General features: G+C 37.7%; 2 protein-coding genes across 8 annotated transcripts; both read left to right on the top strand.

The window, feature by feature from the left end:
- The first annotated feature begins 2,130 nt into the window (after positions 1-2,130).
- LOC127437496 (protein FAM3C-like) lies at positions 2,131-5,865 on the top strand. Of its 4 annotated transcripts, none has more exons than XM_051692449.1 (10): positions 2,131-2,405; positions 2,518-2,556; positions 3,234-3,338; positions 3,528-3,596; positions 3,711-3,828; positions 3,917-3,975; positions 4,210-4,260; positions 5,282-5,366; positions 5,469-5,595; positions 5,724-5,865. In XM_051692449.1, exons 1-10 carry the CDS (start codon positions 2,258-2,260, stop codon positions 5,808-5,810), a joined length of 888 nt encoding a protein of 295 aa, XP_051548409.1. In that variant the 5' UTR covers positions 2,131-2,257; the 3' UTR covers positions 5,811-5,865. The 4 variants fall into 4 exon arrangements, with proteins under 4 accessions (XP_051548409.1, XP_051548411.1, XP_051548412.1 ...); XM_051692451.1 differs by having other exon boundaries at positions 2,518-2,801; XM_051692452.1 differs by having other exon boundaries at positions 3,234-3,627.
- A 2,203-nt stretch (positions 5,866-8,068) lies between these two features.
- On the top strand, positions 8,069-19,255 carry LOC127437494 (E3 ubiquitin-protein ligase Hakai-like). Of its 4 annotated transcripts, none has more exons than XM_051692446.1 (6): positions 8,069-9,270; positions 9,781-9,939; positions 10,146-10,249; positions 11,729-11,812; positions 11,927-12,000; positions 17,912-19,255. In XM_051692446.1, exons 1-6 carry the CDS (start codon positions 9,258-9,260, stop codon positions 18,906-18,908), a joined length of 1,431 nt encoding a protein of 476 aa, XP_051548406.1. In that variant the 5' UTR covers positions 8,069-9,257; the 3' UTR covers positions 18,909-19,255. The 4 variants fall into 4 exon arrangements, with proteins under 4 accessions (XP_051548406.1, XP_051548404.1, XP_051548407.1 ...); XM_051692444.1 differs by having other exon boundaries at positions 8,071-9,270; positions 17,897-19,255; XM_051692447.1 differs by having other exon boundaries at positions 8,072-9,270; positions 10,149-10,249.
- The last annotated feature ends 744 nt before the right edge of the window (positions 19,256-19,999 follow it).

Genomic DNA, 19,999 nt, shown 5'->3' with positions numbered 1-19,999 from the left:
AAACATGTTATGTTGTCCACCTTCTTTAGTGTCCTCTCCCATTTTCTCTTGGCCTAAATGTCAGGTTTGACAACAGTCTTGCATATTATAAATATTATGAATTTTATAAATATTGCTTAAATTAACATTCTATTCTATCCTTGATATTAAATTAGAGAAGCTGTTTATGTTTGCATTTTAAAGCTGTGGGGTATCTTGAAATGTTCAGTATGCTGTTTTTATAAAGTTTATGCATTCTACCACAACCCTTATGGCAAAACTGATTAATGAAAAGAAATGGTAGAAAAGGAAAAATAGCTAAATATGTCGCCTATCATAGTTTAGGGTATACAAAATGTACAGTATATTGAACCTCAGTTGTTTGAGACTGCAGAAAGTAAAAAAATAAAAAAAAGAAAGAAAAGAAAAAAAACTAGAAATAATTTTTTGGAATTGCATGACCCCAGGCTACTATATTTGAAGAAAAAAAAAACTTACATTACAGTACGTTTAGCCCTATAGTATTCCTTGTATGTCTATAATCTACGGGGTAAATATCTCTTGTAATGATAACTACAGTATATATAAAGTGTGTACTGAACTTGGAACATTGTTTCTGTTGGCCCTTCTGCTACATTTACACTGAGATGATCGTTGTTGCTGTAGCTACCTCAACTGTCCAGTCACAGAGTGCTTGTAAGCAGCTCCTAATAGCCAAACCTGACATAAGATTTGTATGGAAAAGCAAGCAAGTAGTTTAAAATGAGAGAGAGAGAGAGAGAGAGAGAGAGAGAGAGAGAGAGAGAGAGAGAGAGAGAGAGAGAGAGCAAGTGATCTTGCACATGCAAAAAAAGAGTAATTGTCTGAATCCTGTGCAAATGTAGCACACACTCAAAAAAAAAACAAAAAAAAAAAAAAAAAAACTTTACTGAAGCACAAATTTGATTTCCAAGCATGCAAAATATCATTTTGCACTTGCAAAACATTTCTGTGCGCTCAAAACATCATCTTGCATGCTCAAAAAATCATTTTGCATGTGCAGAATTGTGGCACAAATATAACGGCATAAATGATCAGAAGATCATACACATGTACACATAAAAATTATATATGCTATTTGTTACTCAAGGTGGCGCTGTTGTTTCAGTGATTGACGATTTATATTTAACAGAAGAAACAGCATGGTAGTAAACTAAACTGTAGCAAGTACAACACATGAACAGTCTGATAAGACTACTGACATTTGGGTGTACTACTGAAGTTGCTCATCTATTTAGACTCAGAAAATGTCTGAAAAAATACATATGTGTAGCTTATGGTTTATGTGCAGTTCAGTATGTGTTTAAAAGCAGTTGCGTCTCATAAAATTTCAGCATGGAAGTAATGACTCCCATTCTATCATTTGTTGCATCATCTCTTTGACATATGAAAAATAAAGCATCAAAATATATAAGAATAAATTCATTTCTATTATTTTCTAATTGTCTTGAAAATGCTTTGAAAATTTGACAATATCTGGGCATTTTGAAGATCCATTTGTGATAGATATGCGTGCCGGGTCACTAAAGACCCCGGGTATGTAATAATGTTTAATGAAACAGCATGCGTTTATTGGTTACCCGTAATCCAAAGTGATTTACAGAACACTTTTTACAGAAACAAACCTCTAGAATAGTTAAGTGCCTTGGTCAAGGGCACAATGGTGTTTATCGCTCCTGAAGGGCCTCAAACCAACAACCTTCTGGTTACCAGTCCTGAGCTTTGACTACTACGCTTTTTGCCGCACCAGTCCATACTAACAATAAAGCTCTAATAATAAAGTGATAGTAAATTCTTCAATGCCCAAAAGTAGTGCAATTTTTTCAGCACAATAAGTAACAACATGGATGAGGGGAATCTTTCTCCTATATGACTAGATAAACAGTTCACAAACATATACACCCGTCCCTACAGCTCTTTAGTCTCCAGGTGTACCTTTGTTCCTTTAAACTAGATCTAACCATGCTTAAAGTGGGTGGATCCTGTGCAAACATACTAATTCATATGTGTGGGGTGCCAGACATGGGTATGTTGACTAAATAAATAATAATCCTGAAGAACAAGTTTATCAAGTTGGACAGAATGGGTTAAAGACAAGATCTACCTCTGCACTGCCATTACTCACATCTAGAGTCTAAAGTCTGGAACAGCTTTATTTAATCAGTTATATAGATCAGCAAAAACAAGTACAATAGAGTTAAAAAGAAAGTTATAAAAGAGATCTAGTGACAGGTTACAAATGTTTCATTGGTCTAGTCTGCAATACAACTTGTTCTTACACACCTTTACTCAGTGTATCTTCGTGTGGATTCTAGTAAGTGAAGGCAGCTGTTCTTCTGCGAGGAGAGCCGAGCAAATCAATTCAGTCATGATATACATTCGAAGAGGTTGGTTCTGTTTCTTTCTATCTCTCTCTCTCTCTCTCTCTCTCTCTCTCTCTCTCTCTCTCTATCTCTCTCTCACTTCCATGTTTACATATGTTGACATTCTTGTTTCTAGTAGGTCCCCTTGTGCTACCTAAGAGGCAGAGAGACAAAAGTAAGTTACACTTTTGAAGGCCTGGTACTTCTTGTTCAGAAGTGTAGTGCAGATTTGTTTATGGAAATTGCCAGCAGACATTATTTACTTCCCTACTGTAGTTTCATTGTAATCTTCTCCTATTAAAAGGCAATAGCAAAAATTTTAGTCAAATTACAAGTACCTAGTCAAAGTGGAACGTGACTGTGGATGCAAATTTCTCCTATCTTGGAACTTTTTAAACTTGATGCCATGACGACCTAACGGTAAACCCTGTAATCCCGCAAAAAATGTCAATTTGAACACTTTACAATTTAAATAATACACAAGTTTTAACAGAATAATTAATGTAAATGCTTTTATAAAATGATGAGCTTCACATTTTGGCTTTAAACACTCTAAAAATTGTCCACATTCACTTCCATTGTAAGTGCCTCACTGTAACCTAGTTTTTTGCCATTATTTTTTATTTATTTATTTTTTTCCATAATCAGCATTATGCCACGAATGCTGTCGATTGAGCTTAACTTGTATTGAACCTGGAATATTCCTTTAACAAATAGTTGATAATACATTTAGAACATGTAAACAATATGTTAGCAGCAAGGATACTGTGTGAACATTGGACCTTCTAGCAAAACTATTTATGAGAACTTTACTGTATATATAATCTGAAAATGAATAAATTATTTTCACAGATAAACTGAAATTCATTTCCATGGTGTGTGTCCTTATAATATCAGTAAGCCTTATCTACAGACTTCTGCAAACAAGTCCTAAATTAACATTACCAAGTTTAGTAGGTGAGTTACACATCTAGAGATATGCTGTTGAATTAGTCAAACATATTGACTTTGCATTAACTTAAACCTTACATTTCATGGAGTTTAGTGTATTGGCATTGTGATGTTTGTGTCACTAAAATTTCAGCTATAAAATAATATAGACAATGTATAGGATTATGAACATTTTAATTACTGATTGTCCTTCAGATTCAAATTCAGATTCATTGAGTGAAGCAGATTCTGTCAAATTAAAATTTGATCATCACAATGATGGTGGTAAGCAATTACACAACATTGCAGCACCAAAGTGAGTTCAATTTGAATTTAAATGCATGCTACACTGTAAAAGTTTAAGAATATACACTTGACTGTCTCTTGTGGTTTATTCAGGTCCTAGAGATGGCAAATGTGGCCTCTCAGTTCCATGCCCTGGAAAAGATTTTGCCTTTAAGATTTCCAGTGGAGTAACAAGCATCATTGGACCACAAATATGCTTTGAAGGGAAAATGTAAAGGCTTCACTTTTATACTTTTCCCAAATAATTAAATGAATACCATAAATTCTCAATTTAAACCAATTTTGTTGTTTTGTTTCAGGATAATAAAAAAAGAGATAAGAGGTAATCGCCAAGGAATCAGTATTGTTGTAATCAATGGTGAGTACATTCAGATTAGCAATTTTGCTTGTAAAAAATGTCAAAATGGTACATGTTTTTGCTTTGATTGAAGTTCCTTTGTAATGTAAGGTTCATTATTCTGAAAGTTACTGTTGAGTCTTCTCATATAAATGCTCCATCTATACATATTGCAAAAGTCTACGCAAGCCACATTTTCATAATTATTCATTCATTTTGAGGCCTGTTTTCTTTCTCATTCATTATACAAATCAGAAAAAACAGGTGAACATAGCAAAACTGCCAGCTTCAATATGTGGAATGGAGGTATGTTGTATCTTTATTTCAGCATTAAACCATTTTACTGCTGAAATGTCTTTTATAAAAAAATATTTACACTAATGTACAGATTTTGCTCTTATGGAAAGAAATTGGCACTTTTATTCACCAAAGTGGCATTCAACTGATCACAATATATAGTCAGGACATTAATAAAAGGAAAAATTACTATTAAAATTTGAAAACAATGTTCAGAACTTCTTAAACTAAAAGAGTTCTCATCAAAAAATCCTCCACGTGAAGCAATGTCAGCTTTGCAGATCCTTGGCATTCTAGCTGTCAGTTTGTCCAGATACTCAGGTGAAATTTCACCACATGCTTTCTGTAGCACTTGCCTTAGATGTGGCTGTCTTGTCGGGCACTTCACACGCACCTTACAGTCTAGCTGATCCCACAAAATCTCAATGGGGTTAAGATCCATAGCACTCTTTTCCAATTATCTGTTGTCCAATGTCTGTATCAATGTCAATAGTGATGGTGCTGTTTTTTACATCAGTAATGTCCTGACTATACTTTGTGATCAGTTGAATGACACTTTGGTGAATTAAAGTACCAGTTTCTTTCTGAAACAGCAAAATCTGTACATTATTCCAAACTTTTGGCCACTAGTGTACTTTATAAGTCAGTTTACAGTATGCAGTGGGGTCCAAAGTTCTGAGACCACATTGAAAATCAGGGATTCAAAATCTTATTTAAACCTGGAAATAAACAAATATAAGCTTTTTCATTAGTGTCTAGTACTGATGCTTACTGTGGTCATCTATTTTTGCTGCATTCTACAGTAATTCCAACAACAATTCATAAAAAGTGGCCTGTTTATTCTGTCCAATATGTATCTGTTATATATTTTTCCAGGCCCACCCAAACATACAGTAAAATCCTGTCAACACCCCTCTATGACTTTTGAATCCTACTGAATGCAATACAAGTAATGAGTTTGGTAATATATGTTTGTAAATATGCTCTCTGTCATTTTCCCAATGGATATTAATGTTGTTGTTGTTGACAGATGTTCGTGACTTGATTGCATTTCTGAAGTCAATTGAGGATGGTTCAGTTGTGTTGATGGCCAGTTTTGATGATCCAGCCACAAAGTAAATTAGAAATCTGATTAAAATGTACCTCTAGTTTCATAATTTGCTTCATTTATCATCTTATCAGGATGGTGTCTTATTATATCATGATTCCTTTCATAGACTTAATGAAGAGGCAAGGACACTTATCACAGAGCTTGGCAGTTCATACATTTCCAAAGTGAAATTCAGAGATAACTGGATCTTTGTGGGAGGAAAGAAAACAATGACCCAAGCCTTTTTTGAGCAGGTAAAGTCATCTCAAATTCATCTCTTCGTGTCTCAAACTATGATTAGGTTTGTGCAATGAAAAACCTACTGTATTTTCTTAAGAGATCAGTTCCAATTAAATGTCCTGAACTTTTCTGTGTTTTTCAGCACATGAAGAATGACAGGAAAACCAATAAATATGAAAGCTGGCCAGAAATGATAGAAATGGAAGGTTGCATACCTCGACTGGAATAATATTTTCTACAGTCTTGGATGGCATTTGCTCTGAAAACATTTGTTCTGCTAAAAGGACAGTTGTCAAACACTCAGTCAAGTCAGGCACAAGGAACTATTTCAGTATCCACAATGAAATGCAAAGCTGGGCCACACTGCATTTCTGATGTGGTATATGTATTATTTATTACTGTGGTCATGTCTTCCTAAGAATTTTTGTACTGTTGTGGGAACATGTTTTTTTGCTAACATCTCTGAGAGCATACATGCCACTGTTGCAAGTCCTGGTGTATTTTAAAGATGTCACCCTGGGGTCACGTGACGCCATGCGAGGAGCAGACGTGCGAGCGACGAGCTCTGCGCACTTTGCTAGTTTTTTAATAATTTTCATGTTATAATCCGCTGAGATTCGATACACTCAGTTACATATTTGTGCTTTGAGGTAAACATGGCAAAGAAGACAAAATCCTCGGGCTCTGGAGACATTAAAAAACACTTACGTGCTCAAGATGAAACCTCTGACGGGCCTGCTGACCGGGGACTCTATTTGGATGGTGCGGCGGGAGAAATCCAGTGTCAACTGTCCAACATGTCTGTGATGCTGATGAAGGTTGTTGCTGACTTGGAGGATCTCACTGTAATGCATCAATCGATTAAGGTGATGGAAACAAAATTCTCTGAGTTGGTTAAAAGAGTGGCAGATGCTGAGAAACGGATCGATTATCTGGAGTCATCAGAAAGGGAATTATCCACTAATCTGCTCATTACCAAAATAGATGTGGAAAATATTTTGGAAAAACAAGTTCTTGAAAATAGAAGCCGAAGAAATAAAATACAGATTGTTGGAATACCTGAGCATGAAGAAGGCAGAGATATGGTGAAATTCCTAGACGAGCTCTTCCTGAGTCTGCTCGACATAACAGGCCATAAGCTGGAAATCGAGCAAGCTCACAGAGTCCCGGCTCGCAGATCTGCTGAGGGAAACAGGCCCCGATCAATTCTGGCCATATTTATGAGATCATCCGATAAAGATCTCGTGTTGCACGAGGCGAGGAGCAAAGGAAAGCTTTCTTGGAAGAATAACAATATTTTCTTGTTCCAGGACTTCGCGAATTCGACAAGAGAGAAACGCAATCGATTCAAGGAATGTAAGAAACACTTGCATCAACGGAAGATCGCTTTTGCATTGATGTTTCCGGCCAAACTAAGAATAGATACGAAGGATGGCCGCAAAGTATTTACGTGTCCCAAACACTGTCCTTCATAAATACATTGGAGTGAATAAGCCATTTGGTGTTTCTCATGTGAGTGGATTGACTCGTTGAACATAGACTCGACTGTCTGAGGAAGCTGGGTGCCATTTTTGTTTCTGTTTGTGTTGGTTCCGCCTAACGGCTGGAGTTTGTTTTGTGGAATAACACTTCTCCTTCAAGAAACTTTTGCATTGAGCGAGGATTGCTTTTGCACTGGGGTTCCTGGCCAAATTGTTTGATTGTTGATTGTTGCACTAATGTTGGAATGTGGTCTGTATAATCTTGTTTTTGACACACAATTTATTTTTTCTATTATATCAAAATGTCAAATGTTAATATGCGTGGATTGTCTCTCTCCACATGGAATGTGAACTGTTTGGGGCACCCCATAAAAAGAAGGAAGGTTATTTCTTTTCTTAAGCATAAGAAATGTGATATAGTGTTTCTTCAAGAAACACATCTTTCCCCGCAGGAAGCTGAAAAATTTGGGAAGATATGGGGTGGACATGTTTTCTTTAGTGCTAGCTTATGTAAGAGCAAGGGAGTCATTATATTGATAAGTAAGCATCTACAATTCAAATGTCTCAAACAGATTAAAGATAAATTAGGGATAAATTAGGATTATTGTTTTAGCAGAAATTCAGGGGCAAAGGTTGATTTTGGCTAATATTTATGCACCTAACGCTGATGATCAGGCTTTTTTATTGATCTTGAAGGGATGTTGCAAGCCACTGGCACCCCTCATGATATAATATTGGGCAGAGACTTTAATCTTTTGATGGACTCAGTCCTTGATCATAGTGAAGCAAAAGTGTGTAAGCCCCCTAGAGCAACATTGATGCTTCACAGGATATGTAAAAATCTTGGTCTTTCAGATATTTGCTGACTTTTGAACCCATCTGGTAGGAACTATAATTTTTTTTCATCAGTCCATAAGATTTATTCTAGAATATATATATATATATATATATATATATATATATATATATATATATATATATAAGTCCCTCATTTCATCTGTTGTTGATTGCTCAGTTGGAAACATCTTAGTCTCAGATCATGCCCTGGTGAGTTTAGAGATGTTGCCACATATGGAGAAAAATAAATCATATAGTTGGCGCTTTAATGTATCCCTTTTGCAAAATCCTGAATTTCCAACAAATGTTAAAGACTGAAATCAATCTTTATATGGAGACCAACTGGTCCTCAGTATCCTCTGTGGGCGTGGCTTGGGAGGCACTTAAGGCGGTTCTTAGGGGTCGGATCATACAGTATGCCTCATTTATCAAAAAATCCAAAGCACGAGAACTGTGGAGTTGGAAGGGAATATTAAAATTGCAGAGGCAGAGCTGAAGTGCCAAATGTCGTCTGTTGGCCTTAGAGAACTGACTCGATTGAAATACAGATATAATACTATTTTGTTGCGGAAAGTGCAGTTTTGGTTATTCAGGGCAAGACAGTCATATTTTGAGTCGGGAAACAAAGCAGGGAAGCTTTTGGTTAGATATATAAAGCAGAGAGAGTCTTTTTCTACCATTACCTCAGTGAAATCTGCTGGTGGTGAAATGTTTACCTCAGCCATTGATATTAATAATGCTTTTAAAGAATTCTATCTTGATCTCTATAGTTCCACGTCTTCGTCTACTGTGTAAAGAAGAAAACAACAGATGAAAACGCGACACAAAACATTATATCAAAGAGTGTTTAGTCCCAGACTGACCACTCGTGTTAAAATGAATGGGAGAAATTAAAACACCCAATATGGCGGATGTAGAAAATGAAGTCCCGCCTTATAGGTAAAAGAGCCAATCACATTTTAGATACAGACATCGCCTGTCCGTCAACTCGAGAATGCGCATGCGCACTAGCTGAACCAACCTGAAAAATGCCTTTTTTTGCCTGATCTTAGCTAATGAAGCACAATTTATGATGCCGTTGTTTTGAGATTTAACTACTGATTTTAAATATGTTCTTTGATCATCATCTTGACCAACAGTTTTTGAATGTTGCACAATCAAGTGGGTAAGAGCTGTACTTTCATGCCGCTTGTATCCATCGAACATAGCTGCCCGAAAGCGTTTAAAAAAAGGCCGCCGAGTGGACTGACTTGCCTAGAATGTGCTTTGATCATCTGCGTTAAGTATGCGCAACGTTGAGCGCCAAAACACATGAAGCAACGCACATCTTTTCATCCCAGAATGCTCAGCTGAAAGACATGGACCAAAATGGTGAGCTAAAGCTAATGAAACAAACTATTTTACTGCTCCTTTTCTCTTGAAATACCCAAGATGTGTGCGAGTGAAAGGAACCCACCTGCCAGTAATGCTGCAAGCCCCTAGCGCAAATAAACTTTGCCTTGAATAGTCAGAAAATGTATTAGCTATATCCTGCTAGCATTTATTAATGAACACGACTAGAACTGCGCGCTCCTTTCAGCAAGAGCTAAATTAGAATAGATGCACGAGCGAAACCCTTTCATATTAGAGCCTAACATCCTATTAAACACTACTGTACTCTATTAGTTAGATATGCAAAGTAGTGTGTACCAGTGTATACAGTGTGAAGGCTAATTCTTCCCTCCTCTCCCAAGTCCAGACACTACTCTTAGGTTTCTGTGTTTTTTTTTATGTTTAAAAATAATGAAGCTTTATTGTCATTTAAAAATTTTTTTTTAAATTTATTATTATAACATTTTATATTCGTCCATCTCATTAATGATGTATTCGCGCTTCTTGCAGACAATGACTTGCAAGGAACTGATGGTTCAGGGTCCCATGGAGGTCTTGATGTTCGCAGACAGATTCCCATCAAGTTACTGTCTAAACAGTTGGTTAGAGGTAAACCAGCTGCTCGACCTCAACGGCCCACCACAAGGTTGCCCTCAAAAAGTGATGAAGGTTGGTCTTAGCGATTAATAGAACAACTGATAGGAAAGAAAATTGGCCATTGGACTTATTTATTCTAAATGAAAGTTGCACCTAGTTTTATTGGATTTCTAACAGCAACAACATAATAATGCATGCCTGACATGAGCACATTTGAACTAATACATATGTCTGTTAATATCATCATCACTTATTTGCTTTCTGTAATTTATGGTCAGCAGAGCCTATCAGCTATAAACAGGAGAAAAGGTTTGAGTGCAAATCTGGAGATGCTTATGGAAACCAACGCAGATTCCCTCAACCAATCTTCTGGGATTATAAGGTTACACATTTATTCTTAACTGATTTCAAAAAATTAGGCTAACATTATGCTGCATTCCCTTCAAAGTAAGATCTGGGAAAATCCGACTTGATATCTTCAATCTCCAACAATAAAGGTGTTCCATAGATTTAGTTTCTGTTTACAAACAAACGCTCTGCCCTGCCCCTTCCGAGTTCTTTTGGTAGCCCAGAAAATAAATGCTGTCTATGGGTGCTTCGCACAAATTGCGCTGAAACTGCCCAAAAAGTGCTGTTTGTGGGGTTGGAACACCCAGTTTCCCACAGATTATTGGAGAGTGGGGCTTCTTTACATTTCTTTACATTTTAAAAGATCGTTGCATCAGGAAGACACAAGATTTTACATAAATGATGATATTTCACGGGTCACCGTCATTGTTATCGCGTCTGCTGCATTAGACACAATAGACCCGCAGCAGCTGTTGGTCGATATAAACTTTTTTTATGAAGAAATTATGTAAACTCTGATTGCAAACTGCTTTTTTTTTTTAATTTCCAAAGTGTTGTTGCTGTGACATATGAGGTCAAATATGATCTAACAATGATCTTATCTGATCAAGACCACTATAAACGATATAGCAGGTGGAACAGATCCCGTCTCCACCACCGCAGCACATGGACTGTTTGTGAAAGGATAAGTGAATAAAAATAATGTCATACTGCTAAAATAATGTCTTTGCATTTATTTTGAATGCAGTAAATAATATTATTCAATCGAAAACAACTGTTAAGTTTTGATATAGAATATGATCATACTGAAGTAAGAATATTATTATTTATTGTATGTGGGTTCATAATTTAAGCAGTAAAGACACATATTGCATGTCTATTGGTAATTTTTATTTTTATATATCACATTTCATCAGCGTTAGAAGCGTTTTAAACATGTGAGGATGTGTATTCATCAACCTGTTACATGTCCGACATAATCATACAGGCTCATTGAACCAAGTTTAAACTTGTTGTGCTGATATTTCAGAAAAGAACCCACATAATTTCTTCATTGTAAACCATAGATAAACCATTTATAATAACTTTTATTAACATTAAAATACATTATTACATTCTATAAAGCTTAAGAGTATTAAAACTGCAGCGCTGCCTATTTCCACCATTGAAATCTGCTGCTCGAAAGAACCCGGAAGCGCAGTTTCCTGGGGTGTGATGTCAGAGTAATTTAATTTATTCCCTGATGCTCGGCAGATGACGTGTAAGGAAATGTCGACATGTTTGCATGACATCATGCACTTGCATCTCAATGACATCGGAGTTGAAAATTTGTGCACAAGTTTCCAAGTTGGAAGTCCACTTCAAGGGGCATTCCATTGCACTTTTCCTTGTTGGAAGTTGAAAATTCAGACTTTCAGAGTTGAATGGAATGCAGCATTAGCTTTTTAAATTTTTTTTTATCAATGTCCTTATAATTAAGGACATTTAAAATTAGATGATCTTATTTCCTCAGCTCAACTTGGTAGGAGAAAAAGATGCCACTCCGGTCCATTTTTGTGGCAAGTGTGGCCTGCCCATAAAGACCTATGGGCGAATGGTAAGAAAGATGTTCAGTTGTGCCCCTAAACTATACTTTTTGTTGTTAATTTCTCATTGATAGAGCAGGACTCTGATCATGTAATATTTCTGTCTGTTTTCTCTTTTCTACCAGATTCCCTGTAAGCATGTTTTCTGCTATGATTGTGCAGTGCACTATGAGAAGAAATGTGACAAGATGTGCCCTGGGTGAGTTTTCTCCTACTACTATTTGCTTTAGTGGATTGTTATCTTGTTGTTGGCATGATGGTTTAAATTGTTAAGTCTCTTAATTATCGGGGTGATTCCAGTAATTCTTCTAAACACACTGTACCCAGGCCATTTTGGGGTGAGACAATATTTGATAAATTCCTCGAAATTTCTTGAGCACTTCCTATGGTGATACTTGCCTATGGGATGCATGCTAATTCGAGAAATTTAGCATGTTCAGTTCCTTTGGTAACTCCTGTAGGTGCTAGGTGGAAAAGAAGATTTTAGCTGACTTCTTGTGGTTTGGAGAATGCACGTAGTCCGAAACCCCCTGGGTGTTGTGGGAGTTAAGAGCTATAAAAAGTACCAATTTTTACACAAAAGTTCTTAAGAATGGATGGATGTCAAATTTGAAACCATACATTTTATATGTAGACATTTTGGTTTTTAGCATATTAGTGAGGTCAACCGATAGTGGATTTTACCAATATTGACAGTTGGACAGTACCTGCCGATAACCGATTAATCAACCGATAGTTTTTAAAATTGATACTGAATGAAAAAATAACACTCAAAGTAAAATAGTGCTGAACTTTATTACAAAAATAAACAGTACTGACTGAACCATGAAAATGTACTGTACTTTTTTTTAAATGAAATAAATATATAAATATTAATATACTGTATATGAACTAATATTTGAATTTTGAAGTCAGCTGATTTTTAAACTGATGTTGTTTCCTTAGTCCACAAGAGGGAGCAATAAATACATAAACCATTCAGCACCTTTATATTATTGCATAGAACATTCCTATCCTGATTGTTAAAAAAAGAGCATTTCATTTTCAACTAATGTGCATAAAGTTTTAGTCGGTCCATATTTTCAAATGTCAAGTCAAAAGTAAAATGAGGGGGGAAAACGCTTCAGTAGACAGTTCACATGGTGTTACACTTGCACTGATTCTTACTACTCCAGACTCAAGCTTCATATTAACAGCGAAATACCACATTGTTTTTTATTCATTACAGTTGTATGTAGAGTAGCAATATTCACAGATAGCAGTGGTATTCGGCCGAACTCAGTGGTGAAGCGGCTCAGACTATGAGCCCAGGCCAAGGGCTGTTCAAACAGATGGAACACAACAGACTGGAACCGAGCGCGAGGACCTCGAGACACATATTTCCAAGTTGAACATCTTTCCTGACAAAGCATTTAAACAAATCATTGCTTAATTTGAGAAATGCTTATTAGAGAGCAAGACGCAATGGCCGAAGACCTCCACCAACTGTAAGGGGCTGTTCACATCGAACGCTTGTACAACCATCCATTTGTTTTTCTATGTAAACGCGGGCTAGACGAACGTCTTTGTTTCGCTTTGTTTTTGTTTATTTGGCGTCTCGTGCAGGAGCGCTGTTTTAGATGCTGTGTCTAATTAAAAATAACTTTAAAAGCATATTTCTGTTAAACTGTATTCGTTGCGCTGTCTTGCCTTTTTTAGCGCAAGAATGTGATCGAACTGAAGTCATCGTATTACAGTGAGGATAACATTTTTTAATTGAAATCAGATGCGTTTCTGATTCGTTTATACGTTTCTCTCGGTTGCATAAAGGTATTAATTTGCTTTCTCACTTCACTAGCTTTAAGTATGCAACTTAGCTGGCTAATGAATGCATAAACGTGACCAGCTGGATAAAAACGAATGCAAATAAATGGTAATAGATAGTTACAATCGTGACATTTAAACATTTGGGTAGGACTTGCGTGTGTTTTTGTCACATTGTTCTAACCGCTTGAGGTTAGCTTTAATATTAGCATCCTCTCAGCCTTGTCGGCAAACATACTGCAGTTCTCTACTAATGCAGCATCTAGGGGGCCTTGGTGGCTCAGTGATTATTGATGCTGACTACCACCCCTGGAGTCACGAGTTCGATTCCAGGGTGTGCTGAGTGACTTCAGCCAGGTCTCCTAAGCATCCAAATTGGCCCGGTTGCTAGGGAGGGTAAAGTCACATGGGGTAACCTCCTCGTGGTCGCTATAATGTGGTTCACGCTCTCTGTGGGGCACGTGGTGAGTTGTGCATGGATGCCGCGGAGAATGGCGTGAAGCCTCCACATGCGCCATGTCTCCACGGTAATTCGCTCAACAAACCATGTGATAAAATGCACGGATTGACGTCTCGGAAGCGGAGGCAGCTGGTGAGTCACTATGCCACCATGAGGACCTAGAGTGCATTGGGAATTTGGCATCCAAATTGGGGAGAAAAGGGAAGAAAATCAACACAAAAAAAAGTAAAAAAAATAAATGCAGCATCTATTCAACAAATTAATTACTTTATAATGATATGACAATGTGTGCTGTAGTGTACTGTATACATACCTTTTCATTGTTGATGTTTTAAATCCGTATCTGAAGTGTTCCGCTCCATGCAGAGTGTAGTCTCACATGTTAAAGCAAACACCACAAGGCATCAGTTAAGTGATCGTTTTCATTTCGCCTCTAGAGGCCGCTCTCATTCTGTATAACAACAGCGGACCTTTCCCAGCCACTCCAGTACTGGACACAATGGGGAAAAAACTATCGCTGTGGATTTTTGCAGATAACCGATAGTTCCAGAAATCTGTTTCAGTGCTGCTTAATCGGCAAAACTGATATATCGGTCGACCTCTACATAATAGTATAAATCTTTATCAACATAATTAAAGAATCAGTTGAAATCAACATGAAACAAATATTTTACTTCTGTAATCTGATTTATTTCCATAAAATAAAGCAAGTTATTACATTTTGATCAAAGATTATGACATTTTTTTTTTTTTCCTATGAAATATTGTTTACAGAAGACCGGGAATGCATTGTAAAGACATATTCTGTGTTCATTACAAGTTAAGATAATTGACAGCATTTGTGGCATAATGTTGATTATCACAAAAAAAGATTTTTTACTCGTCCCTGCAAAAATCTGGGTTACAGTGAGACACTTACTGTCAGAGCATGTGAGCGGAGCTGAGTGGTGATAATTCCACCTGAGCGGAGAACGCCTTTTTGAAGATTCTGCTCCGGTCTCTCAGGCCGCTCAGTGCTGCTCGCTCAACCCAGAATGCGCTCCGTGATATGCTAATTTGGGAATCTGCTAAATAAGCAATAGGCCTGAGGTTATGGAGCTCTAACATTGTTTTAGTGAAGTTGCAAACCTTATAACCTCAATAAATGCAAAGTATTAATCAAAACTAAGAAGGAGGAAATCGAAAGGGAGTGTGGAGAGACCATGAGAATTACCAAATATTCCTTTTGGAATCGAACGTGTCACATTGCCAGAGAGCACGAGCATATGCTACGCAAACATGGTAGTGCAGCAAAAGGTGAGCTAGTAGGCTACACTACTATTCGATAATAAATTAATAGATAAGTAATGTATCTTGTTGTTTTGCCATCATGTCAGTGCAGCTGCCAGCTAGATGCGAGCCCAGATCTGCAGGGTTGCGAACGTTAGAGCACCATCAATTGAATATGTAAGCTTAATAATACTGTATATTGGCAAAGCATTTTGCCTTGAATCCCGGCTTACACACACACAAAACCAATAAACGTATGATCTTGCAGATCAATGTGTCCTAATTTGCAGGCGCATCATTCTGCTTTCCTGCCTCTATTGTACAATTGAGCATTTGATTGGTGAAGATTTCCGCTCTCGCATAGAGAATTTCAATGCGGAATTATCTCATTTTCTCGACCGCCTGTTGCTTTCGATTTCTGCTTCGGGATAAAGTGGCTCATAACTGCTGGTCAGTTTCCCAAAGCCAAATCCACCAAAAAAAATTATTCTAGATTAGTGGTTGCAGATAACATCTTCCGACATCGCTTGCTGCATTCATGTGCAGAGAGAAAAGGCTATTAATGATTGTACATTAGAAGAAAAAAAAAAACTTTTTTTAAATGAAGGCAGTGTAATTTGTGAATTCAATTATTTTTATTGGTTTTAGGATCATTAAACATGATTTCATCTAATATATATTGGGGAAAAAATCTCACTTTATGCAGGACAAATATTTTGATTTGTTAAATCCATGGTTGAACCTTGCTGTACATATAAAGAGTGCATGCACAAGACATGATCGTTTGACGCATATAAAGTCCAGATTCACTTTATGCTGCTTTAAAAATATCAAGGAAAAACAAAGGGGGCACATGGTATCTACTCATATAATAATTATTATATAAATAACCACAGTCCTTTAGATTGCATATGATTCGTACATCTAAAATTGTAGGGAATATTAATAAAGCAACAACACTGAAAAAGAGAAAAACATTCACTGCTCTTTTCTGGATAAATTAATACACCCTTTAAAACTGAACAAAATTATGATGAGAAATTGCTCATTTTAATTTACAAACCCAAAGTCTGAGAGCATTAAATCAGAAACCTTTTAATGTATCAAATCTACAGTATAATCATTCCGTGGAGACAACGCAACTGAAAAACAATTGTGAATTTTACTTTTACCTGCAATATTTTTCCTGGTACCAGTCCATGTTTTCATTATTGCCATAAACGACTCACACAAACGTTAAAGTTGAAAAGACTGTGGTTTTCTGGGTCGGTTGTATCACTCGGGTCCAGTTTAAACTGAAAAGCGCAAATTTGCACGTATGTGAGTTTCCGTGCCAACACACATATCTTTTATCACTTGTAGAGACGTGTTTGATGACTTATTTAATTTAGAGCCGAATTTTTTTTAAAGTATTATTTGAAGATGTTCAATGACATACTGTATGTGCTAACAGAAATATTTGACTGATTACAAATAAGGAAGGTCTGGTAGAGTTGGAGCAGTTGTAAACCAGTCCAAAATAAACAGCGAGATTTTATATACAAAAATACAACAATACAATCACATAATTTCAGATGTGTACATTACTAATCATTTGATAATTTAATAAATGTCAGCCTACAGTCTATATTTCACCCAGAGGGGCACCTCAGCTCATGTGGGCAAAGGGGCAGTTGCTTGGGCCACTGTAGCTACCCCCCCGTGTACGTGTTTGGAACCAAATATACTACAGAGAAATTTAATGTCGGAGCGGAATTTGAGCGTGAGTGGTACTTGAGCAAAGGATCCGCTTGGCCCGTGAGCAGCTGAGCACGTGCATGGAGCGCTCCAGTTCACTCACATGCTCTGCTTACTGTACAACGGAATTGAATGGGACCAATCCTTAAATACTCACTGTTCCACAAGTATAGCCACAAATCACAAACAACATGCCTTTTAACATGATTGTAGTGTGATAAAATTGCTTACTAATCTTTTCTGTGTAAAGCTGTAGCCAATTTTACAACTTTTTGCCATGACAACATATTTAGCCGTAAACCCTCTTATCCCGCAAAAACAATGATATTTTTAAACATCCTTACAAATTTAGTAATACACAAGTATTAACAGAAGAATTAATATTTATAATTAAAAATTATAAGTTGGACATTTCTGCCTTTTAAACCCTCCAAAAATTGGCCCCATTCACTTCCATTGTAAATGCCTAACTGGAACCTCGATTTTTGCTTTTTTAAGAAAAGGAGGAACAAGTAAAAATAATATTTCTTTGGTAATCAACATTATCCAACAAATGCTTTTGATTGAGCTTAACTTGTAATGAACAAAATATTCCTTTAGAAAAGTTAGTAGAGTGACTAAAAGTCATGTGGACTTTCAATTTTGAAGCTATATCATGCAAAAGCTGTTGTGATGCATATCTGTTTTGTAACAAATATATCTTATTAGTGCTGTAAATTCTCAGCTGTAACAGGTCCTTTATTTCTTGCAGTTATGTCCTCTTAAATGAAAATCAGTATATTTGTGTGTTAATGGGTCCACTTCCCCTATTAAATCCTAAGTTCAGTTTCTCCCTCTACAGCTGCACAGACCCGGTCCAGCGCATTGAGCAGTGCCATCGTGGTTCCCTTTACATGTGCAGCATTGTGCAAGGCTGCAAACGCACCTACCTCTCGCAGCGAGACCTACAGGCCCACATCAACCATCGCCACATGAGGGCCAGCAAAACCAACAGCTCTCGCCCAGATCCGCCACACCCAGCCCTGGCCTCAGACCCACCTGACCGCTTCCGGTTGCCGCCGCCACCCCACCTGCCCAAGGGACACCCTCTGATCCCTCCACCACTGCAAGGCCATGACGCTTACAGCCAACCTCCCCCAGTCTCACCCTCCTCTTCTGATCTGGGGCCTTCCTCTCGCTCCCTCCCACAGGAGACCTTCCGTATTGCCACCTTGACTACACGTAAACATAGCAACCTCATCACCGTGCCCATCCATGATGACTCTGGGAGCTCCGGCCCCTCCTCCCGTGAGCCCCATCCACAGACGCCCTCTGGCCCACCTCCACACCACCACCCTGGAGACTACTCCAGCCAACCTGTGGTATCCCACCCGCATCATATAATGCCTCCGCCACAACAGCCACACTATGGGCCTCCACCCCCACCTCCCCTTCTCGGCATCCAAATGCAGCATCCGCCCCAGGGCTCGGCTGCACCTCACATGGTGTATAACCAAGCACCTCCCATGTCAACTGCTCCCCCTCCAATTACCCCTCCACCTGGACACATCATTGGCCAGATGCCACCATATATGAATCATCCACCACCTGGTCCAATTCCCCAACATGGGGGTCCACCTGTCAGTGGCCCCCCTCCTCATCACTACAACCCAAACTCAATGCCACAGGACCAAGGCACTCTTAGTCCTCCCTTTACCCAACCAGGGGGCATGAGCCCAGGAATGTGGCCCAATCAACGTGGCCCACATCCACCTCGTATGCAGGGGCCACCACCACAGGGACAGATGCCTGGGCCACACCACCCTGACCAGTCTCGGTACAGACCATATTACCAGTAGTATCTTGTCTACGTCAGCTCTGATAGACGGCGTGAGCTACATAGTGTCATCCTCAACTGGATCCAGCAAGCTGCCTGGACTGTGTGTCTATGAGTCTCTTGCAATGATAACTAGATACGATCTGCATTGCTGGTGATTTTGTATTAATGTCCCTCGTTAGGGTATTTCATGGAATAATAAAGGACTAAATAGTTGTGTGGAAAAAAAACATGCAGTTAAAGAAATCGTTCAGTCAAAAATGAAAATTCTGTCATCATTTACCCTTATGTTGTTCCAAACCTGTATGACTTTCTTTCTTCCAGTGAACATAATTGAGATGTTAGGCAGAATAAAAGCTTCAGTCACTATTTTTTTATTTCATCTTTTTTCCATACAATGAAAATGATAATATGGGTTCCGCGCATATTTTCATTTTTGGTTGAACTGTCCCTTTAAAACTCTTAATCATTTTGGATGAACACTTTTTGTGCATAACACATCAGTTTTGTTAAAGGATCTTGTACCCAACAACTGCAATAAATGAAACAAACGTGCATTTTATTTTCAATTTTTGAGTTTGTAACCTATATGACCTGTAACCTAGTGTTTGTTTTGGTGATGCACATAAAGGGGTGGATAAACACTACTGACACTATTGGTCCTTAGCATATTTTTTTTTTTTTACATTTGTGTATTCTCTTATAACACTAAAGAATTTATTTTAAAGTGAATATTTCTCAGCAAATGTATATTCCAGAGCACTGCATTCCTTTGTATCATTGATTTGTTATGCAGGCACAAAGATGTAAAGGTACGAGTTACTAATTGCTGATTGATCCACAAGGGGGCGTACTCAATCTAGACATCTGTCATACCCTTGTTATACTCAGTAAAACAATGGTATGACAGAAGAGATTTAAGGGAGTAAGATTTTACAGTAAAGTTTACTGTATCTAGATCAGGGTCAGAAATTAATGGGGGCTTGGTGCAAAAATGCCCCCAAAATGCAAAACATAAGGACAAAAAATACCTCCAGTGTGAATTCCTGTGATATTTTTTCTAACATTTTTTCCTAAGCCTAATACATATTTTCACAAAATACGATTTGATGC

The sequence above is a fragment of the Myxocyprinus asiaticus genome, chromosome 48 (genome assembly GCF_019703515.2).
Source record: "Myxocyprinus asiaticus isolate MX2 ecotype Aquarium Trade chromosome 48, UBuf_Myxa_2, whole genome shotgun sequence".
In the NCBI taxonomy this organism is placed as follows: domain Eukaryota; kingdom Metazoa; phylum Chordata; class Actinopteri; order Cypriniformes; family Catostomidae; genus Myxocyprinus; species Myxocyprinus asiaticus.
The sequence above is the reverse complement of the archived record's forward strand: the minus strand, read 5'-3'. Positions and strand labels throughout refer to the sequence as shown.

Bases quoted from the DNA above. Each gene is read 5' to 3' on its own strand.
- LOC127437496 (XM_051692449.1), top strand. From the start codon at position 2,258: ATGTTTCATTGGTCTAGTCTGCAATACAACTTGTTCTTACACACCTTT. The intron at 3,829-3,916 runs GTAAAGGCTTCA...GTTTTGTTTCAG, and splicing joins ATATGCTTTGAAGGGAAAAT to GATAATAAAAAAAGAGATAA. The intron at 5,596-5,723 runs GTAAAGTCATCT...TGTGTTTTTCAG, and splicing joins CCCAAGCCTTTTTTGAGCAG to CACATGAAGAATGACAGGAA.
- LOC127437494 (XM_051692444.1), top strand. The intron at 9,940-10,145 runs GTTGGTCTTAGC...ATTTATGGTCAG, and splicing joins GCCCTCAAAAAGTGATGAAG to CAGAGCCTATCAGCTATAAA. The intron at 10,250-11,728 runs GTTACACATTTA...TTATTTCCTCAG, and splicing joins CAATCTTCTGGGATTATAAG to CTCAACTTGGTAGGAGAAAA.